Source organism: Garra rufa, chromosome 15 (assembly GCF_049309525.1).
Source record: "Garra rufa chromosome 15, GarRuf1.0, whole genome shotgun sequence".
NCBI classification, from domain to species: Eukaryota; Metazoa; Chordata; class Actinopteri; order Cypriniformes; family Cyprinidae; genus Garra; species Garra rufa.
Genome location: NC_133375.1, coordinates 45,100,193 through 45,107,543, shown reverse-complemented (window position 1 = coordinate 45,107,543; position 7,351 = coordinate 45,100,193). Strand labels below are relative to the sequence as shown.

The 7,351-nt window shown below is 41.1% G+C and overlaps 1 protein-coding gene across 1 annotated transcript in view; it reads left to right on the top strand.

Moving 5' to 3' along the window:
* The window catches only part of LOC141287783 (dmX-like protein 1), a 54,678-nt gene that overhangs the window by 19,724 nt on the left and 27,603 nt on the right, over positions 1–7,351 (top strand). Inside the window, 4 exon segments of the mRNA XM_073819909.1 lie at positions 1,303–2,321; positions 4,456–4,644; positions 4,725–4,801; positions 7,203–7,324. Coding sequence (XP_073676010.1) covers positions 1,303–2,321; positions 4,456–4,644; positions 4,725–4,801; positions 7,203–7,324 — 1,407 coding nt within the window.

The following is a 7,351-nucleotide window of genomic DNA, read 5'->3' as shown; positions in this document are numbered from 1 at the left end:
TTCTTAAAAAAGAATAATTTCTATCACTGCAGTGTGAATTGACCACGCATAATAATAAGAATATAAAAAGAAAAATGAGGAGTCAGCTGCCCAATCGACAAGATCCCAGAAAATATTGAGATATCATTTTTGTCAAAATCACACACCCCTAATTTATGTTATTTATTAGTAAAATATTTTTTTAGAATAATTGTTTAAATTAATATAATAATTAATACTTTGAACTTTTAGGACAACTTGTATCTGAAGTGTAAATTCTGCTTTTTCAGTCATTTTACAGTTTAATATGTTACTATAGACATTGCCCAGCCGTGCTCATATGGTATTAATTTTACTTGCGCAGGTCTTAAAGGTCTTAAAGGCCCAGTTTCACAGACAGGGTTTAGACTAAGCCAGGATTAGGCCATAGTTTAATTAGGACATTTAAGCATGTTTTTATAAACATGCAGAGAAACACATTACTGGTGTGCATCTTGAGACAAAACAAAGGCACTGATATATTTTAAGATCAGTCAGTGCAGTTATTTCAGTTAAAACAGCTCAGATTTACATTTTAGTCTAGGACTAGGCTTAAGACTTGTCTGTGAAACCAGGGGAAAGAGTCTTAAATTTGAGCTTAAAAATCCAGCAAAAACCCGGTCTGTGTACTCTGGTTCAAGACAGTTAGGGTATGTCTAAAACATCTCCTCCAACTTCACTTCACTGCAGAAGTACCGACCCAGTGTTTACAAAGTGAACATTTAAAGAAGATCAAACACCCTTTACAAAAAAAGGTAAAACAGCGGTCTAGGATGATTTTGAAGTTGGAGGAGAAAATGAGACGGGAGTTTTCAGACATACCCTAACTGTCTTGAACCGGAATACACAGAGTTCACACAGAGCTAGACAAGACTAGCGTTTGTGGTTCAAAAAATGTATAAACATTAATTTATTTAAGAAAATGACCGATCGTTTCGCTAGATAAGATCCTTATTCCTTGGCTGGGATCATTTAGAGCCCCTAGAAGCTGCATTTAATCATGCATTTTTAATCTTCAGTCCATTGAGCACCATTGAAGTCCACTATATGGAGAAAAATCCTGGAATGTTCTCCTTAAAAAAAAACTGAGCAAAGAAAGACATGAACATCTTGAATGACAAAGAGGTGAGTAAATTATCTTTAAATTTTTGTTTTGGAAGTGAACTATTCCTTCAATTGTCTTTTAGACCCCAGCTGAGCCAACCAAAGATGACTGGTAGAGATTTTTGTTTTCTCGTGTGTTTCCGGAACTGATTGTTATTGACAGGACTCAATCTCTTTCAGGAAGCACCGGATCATCTCCCTGTAGTTCTGACGTTTTTAACTTCTACACCTACCTCCGCACGCACCCGCTTCTGCTGCGGCGCCACTTCGGATCCTCCGATAAAGCTAAAGTGGGTCTGACCGCTGAAGGCCGTGCCGTCGACTCCATCAGCCTTACAGAGCGACGGCTCTTCTTCACCGCTGCTTACGCTCACTTACAATCTGGCTGTCCCATGCTGGCTTTAGAGGTGCTCTCCAAAATGCCGAAGGTGGTGAAACGCTCAAAGGTGCTTGAGAATCCGTCCTTGTCGTTGAGCGAGCACAAAGACGAAATCTCGGCTCTGGACTGGTCTCAACCGGTTCTCAACGGCTTGGAGTCGGTGTCCTCGCTCTCGTCTCCCAGAGAGAACAGTCAGTCAGACTCGGTGCTAAGTTTCGACTGGAGCCATCCGTCCGTCACCCTCCAGGACGAGCCTCTGGACCTCAAGTGGGACAGTGACAAAGAAGACTCAGATGAGGAAGAATCAGGCCTGGCGATGAAGACCATCCATCCGGAGAAAGACGACGGTGGTCCAGTAGTAACATCCACTCCCTCCGATCACATTGCAGACGATTCTCCCGCCCTGACCGAGGACATCCTCGCGGACCAGTTGAAGTTCAGCTCCTGCCTGAAGATCCTCACCACGGAGTTGCGGACGCTTTCCACGGGATACGAGCTGGACGGAGGAAAGCTGCGGCATCAGCTGTGCCACTGGCTGGAGCGAGCCGTTTCTGCGCTGCAGAGATGCTGCGGATACAACCCCTTCCTCCAACACCTGCCCGAAGGCATCTCAGCCGATCTGAGCCAGGTGGAGGATCTGGAGGAGCAGGGCGCCGCGGAGCAGGCCAGAGAGCTGCAGCACCGGCGCAGGCTGTGGCTGAAGAGGAACCAGCCCTTGCTGCGCATCTTCCTGAGTTACTGCAGTCTGCACGGATCTCACGGAGGAGGACTGGCCTCCGTCAGGATGGAGCTCATTCTGCTGCTGCAGGAGTCTCAGCAGGTAACACGCTTGATGTTATGCAGGACATGCATCCTCTTAAAGGATTGCTTCACTTTCAGTTTTTTAGGAAAACATTCCTGGATTTTTTTTTTTCATATAGTAGACTTCAATGGCGCTCAGTGGATTGAAGGATAAAAATGCAGTTTCAGTGCAGCTTCAAAATGCTCAAAACGATCCCAGCCGAGGAATAAGGGTCTTTCCTAGCCAAACAATCAGTAATTTTCTTATTTAAATTAATATTTATACACTTTTTTTTTAAATCACAAATGCATCTTGTCTAGCTCATATGTGGGTATGTCTAAAAACTCCCGTCTCATTTTCTCCTCCAACTTCAAAATCAATCTTCTAAACACTTCTGCAGAGATGTCGGATGATTTTGAAGTTGGAAGAGAAAATGAGACGGGAGTACGTATGCGCTCCACAGAGCTAGACAAGACGAGCGTTTTTGGTTAAAAAAAAATGGGAAAAATTGTCTTTTTTTATTTATTTTAAGAAAATAACAGATGGTTTGGCTAGATAAGACCCTTCTTCCTGTGCTGGGATCATTTAGAGTCCTTTGAAGCTGCGTTTAAACTGCATTTTGGAAGTTCAAACTCTTGGGCACCATTGAAGTCCACTATTTGAAGAACAATCCTGAAATGCTTTCCTCAAAACATTTTTTTTACGACATGAAAAAAGGCATGAACATCTTGGATGTCATGGGGTGAGTACATTATCAGGACATTTCTCTTTTGGAAGTGGAGATCTTTTCTGTTTACATGCTGAAGCCCAACATATACTTCAGTTTTTACATGTACACATGTCCATACGCTTAGCTTGCACATATGCCTTGAATTTTTTCTGCACTAATTACTTGGTCCACATGATGCAATACCTTTAAAAATAATTCTTTATGCTGTGCTGCACTAATGATGCATTCTTGTAGTTTGCATCACCCTGGTTCTCGTCAAAACAATTGACAGAAGTAAAAAGTACAAGGTGCTTAAAGTGACTTTTTTAAAGAAAGACTTTATTTAAGGCTTGGAAAACCCTTGAAAATGGCCAAATTTCTGAAAAGGGACTTGAAAAGTGCTTAAAGACAATGTATCTATGAAATAAGTGTTCAGTTGAAAAACTGAACCTAACGAGATCAAACATGTTTTGAGCTGCAGCTGGTCATATTAATGCAGTGTTTCACTAGTTAGCAGTAAACTGCTTACCTCACCTCAATATGTTCCTAGATTTGCGTTGGATGTTATCTTTGGAATGGAAATATAGATATTTTATTTGTAAACATCATACTTGTTTAGCTTATTTCAGTTAATCTTATAAAACTTGCGCGCTAAGCCAGTAGTAGTACTGACAGTGTCGTGTAAACAAGGCTGAAGACCTGAAAAGAGAAACAGACCTAAACAATCGAGTCATTTATGCTGGAACGGCTCCGATTGATTCAAACTCATGACTTTGATCGTTGAGTTCAAGCAGTTCACTAGCGAAAACCAGATCAAAATAAGAGCCATTTATTTTCGAATTTCAACATCGTTTGTTATGATTTTGAAAAGCAGTTATACTTGATTTAGATCAAAGCTTCAGAGCAGGTTCCCGAATCAACTGAAAACATTTCATGTATTTTGGTCATTTAGTTATACGGAAGTGGCATTTGGGGGCCTAAACGCACATTTTAGATAATTGGTTTCAAAATGCAGGCATGAATTTGTGAAAAATTTGACGTCTTCGGTCTAGAGGCATGCACAAGTTCTTTTTTACAAAGAAACGTTAACACCTGCTGCATAATAAAGTGTTTTTAGTTACTGTTGTGGACTTAAAACTATCCAAAAATGAAAATAGAAAAACTTTTCAGTTTTGTAGTGCATGGCTGTCATGTGAACATATGCTATGCATTGTGATGCGATGCGATGCGATGTGACGTTTTATGTTGTTTCACCACCGTGAACGTTTCTGATCTGGTTTTGAGTGCTGAGCTCAGGAGGCGGTCGCTGTGTTAAATCTGCTCAGTTCCTGAGGCTCTGAGGCTTCAAATACTCTCTCACACACACTGCCTATACCACTGCATGCTGCTTTTCTGTTGTTTTGTCTCTTGGCATTATTTCATTTGCACATGTGAGTTATCAATGTGTTTTCTCTGTCTCGTCAGGACGGCGGTCTCCAGATCTCCGCTCCCGCTCCGCAGCACCTGTGCGTTCCTCTTTTCCTGGCGTGGACCGCCAGCTCCAAAACAGTGGTGGCCAATCCCATAGTGCACCTGACCAACCTCACACACGACATACTGCACACCATCAACGCTCTGGATGCACCTCCGCACCCGGATGTCGTCAACAACGAGGTGAAGCGTGGCTCATCATAGCGAGGTGTCATTACTATCATAATCCGTCCTCTAACGCGTCTGCCTGTCTTCTGTCTCAGATCTATGTGATGCACACACTGGCAGCCTCTCTCTCCGCCTGCATCTATCAGTGTCTCTGTGACGGACACAGCTACAGGTGGGTGTGACCCCGTGACCTCTGTCCTCAGCACTGATTCTCTTCATTTGCTCATGTTGTAATCGTTCAGTCTGATAATGAGCGAATGACCCATGAATGTGACTCTCATGTGACATGCGTTTGCTCCGGACCGATGTGTGGCATTTGCAGAGTGGCCTTTGTGTGGATCCGTGTGCACATGTATACTCTGCCATGGCAGATTAAAGAACTACTCCATTTTCAAAATAAAAATGTCCTGATAATTTACTCACCCCCATGTCACGCAAGATGTTCATGTCTTTTTTTTTCTTTAGTTTTTTTGAGGAAAACATCCCAAGATTTCTTTCTATATAGTGGACCTCTATGGTGCTCAACGGATTGAAGGTTAAACATGCAGTTTAAATGCAGCTTCAGAGGGCTCTAAATGATCCCAGCTGAGGAAGAAGGGTCTTATCTAGCCAAATGATTGGTTATTGTCTAAAAAAAATTATAATTTATATACTTTTTAGCCACAAATGCTGGTCTTGTCTAGCTCTGTGATGGTCATGTGTACTCTGTGTACACCGGTTCAAGACAGTTAGGGTATGTCGAAAAACTCACTTTTCTCCTTCAACTTCAAAATCACCATACATCGCTGCAGAAGACTAGTGTTGCTTTTGTCAACGAAAATTATGACTAAATATCGTCGTCAACGAACCTTTATCACGTGACGAAAACGAGACGAAACGTAAATGCTGGTCATGCGACGATGACTATAATTAAATGCATAATGCAATATCGTTGACGAATAAAAACGAGACTAAATGTGGTTTGCAAAATAAAATCTGTGCTAAAATGCCTCTTCATTTTCGTTGACGAAAACGAGATGAAACTAAATTATTATAACGTTAGATTGATGTGCGCATGCCCAATAGCCAGAGCTGTCTCCCTTCTAGACTAAACCTTGCAGATGCAGGAGAGGTCTTTCCCTCAAGCTCCACTCGCGGCATTATCTAGAAGACGACTACAAACAAAGTTAAGTCTGACACAGATGAAGGGACCGATGGCCAGCCAGCCGGGGTTCATCTTTGGGAGAAAAAGAAGAAACGACACACATTTTATTTGCACTTTTTAGTAGTGATGGGAAAATGATCTTTTCGACGCACCGAGGCTTTCCCATCAACTGCAATGTTCATTACTCGAAACTTTTCAACACATTGCACACTAATGACATCTTGTGGTCAAAGGTGGAAAAGGTTGCTTTTGCGTCTCAGATGTCAAAGCGATTTTTGGGCAGTTTCTTAAAAATAAATCAACTTGTGCTATGAGAACTCGACTAGACTAATAAGAAAATGAACGTGACTGAAACTAATAAAAACTAAAATGACAGCTTCACACAAAGACTAGACTAAAACCACAATTAAAACCGGCCGCCAAAAACAGCACTAGTACGGACCCAGTGTTTACAAAGTGAATTGCAAAGAAGATCAAGCGCTCTTTACAAAAAGGTGTAAGACGATTTAGAAGTTGGAGGAGAAAATGAGATGGGAGTTTTTGGACATACCCTAACTGTCTTGAACCCGGAGTAGACAGAGTACGCATGTGCATTGCAAAGCTAGACAAGACCAGCATTTGTGGTTAAAAAGTGTATAAATATTCATTTATTTAATTTAAGAGCTCTTTGAAGCTGCACTGAAACTGCATTTTTATCCTTCAATCCTTTGAGCACAATTCGAAAAATCGAATGTTTTTCTTAAAAAACGTCATTTCTGTGCGACTGAAGAAAAAAAAAACATCTTGGATGTTTAATTAATTATCAGGATTTTTTTTTCTTTTTGGAAGTGGAGTAATCCTTTAAATGAGAAAAACATTTATCAACATTATAAAAAGTATCTTTGGATAGAAATATTTTGTTCCAACATTGCAAAATGATATAATAAACAGGTATTAGTGAAGTATTTAATTAAAAGTGAGCCACTGAACCATTCATTCAAATGAATGATTCTTTCAGAAATTATGCGAGTGACTGTGTTTATGAAAGAGTCACTGAATCGTTGTTCAAACCTGAATTCATTCAGTTTGGTGACAACTGTTCTGCTGTGACTTTGATTGCAACTATTTTCATTTGCCAGTTTGAATGCTAAACAGACCAGGACCAAATGTATTATTTTCCTGTTTGGCCTGGACCAAATGAACTGAACTACAAATGTACAAACACACTCTAAAACACAGTATGAACTTCTTGTTTAGTACAACTTTTGTTCACACTTTTGTTTGGTGTGATATTGCTAATGTCACTTATTGCTCATATCTTGTTTTCGGCTTATAAAACTGCGTTCTAATGAACTTCTGCATCATGTTCATTGATGCATGTGCATTATTTCATCATAATTAGTCACCCCCAAATGAAAGCTCTAATTCTAATATGTCTGTTGTTCCTCAGCCATGTCAATCCGTTCACGGGCATCACCTACCAGAGCGTCCTGCTTACCCATCAGCCCCCGGTGAGGAGCGTCAGCATGGAGGAGGCCGTCCTGCCCAACACCTCTCCTGCACAGTGGCCTGGTAAACCACGGTGACCTCTGACTGACC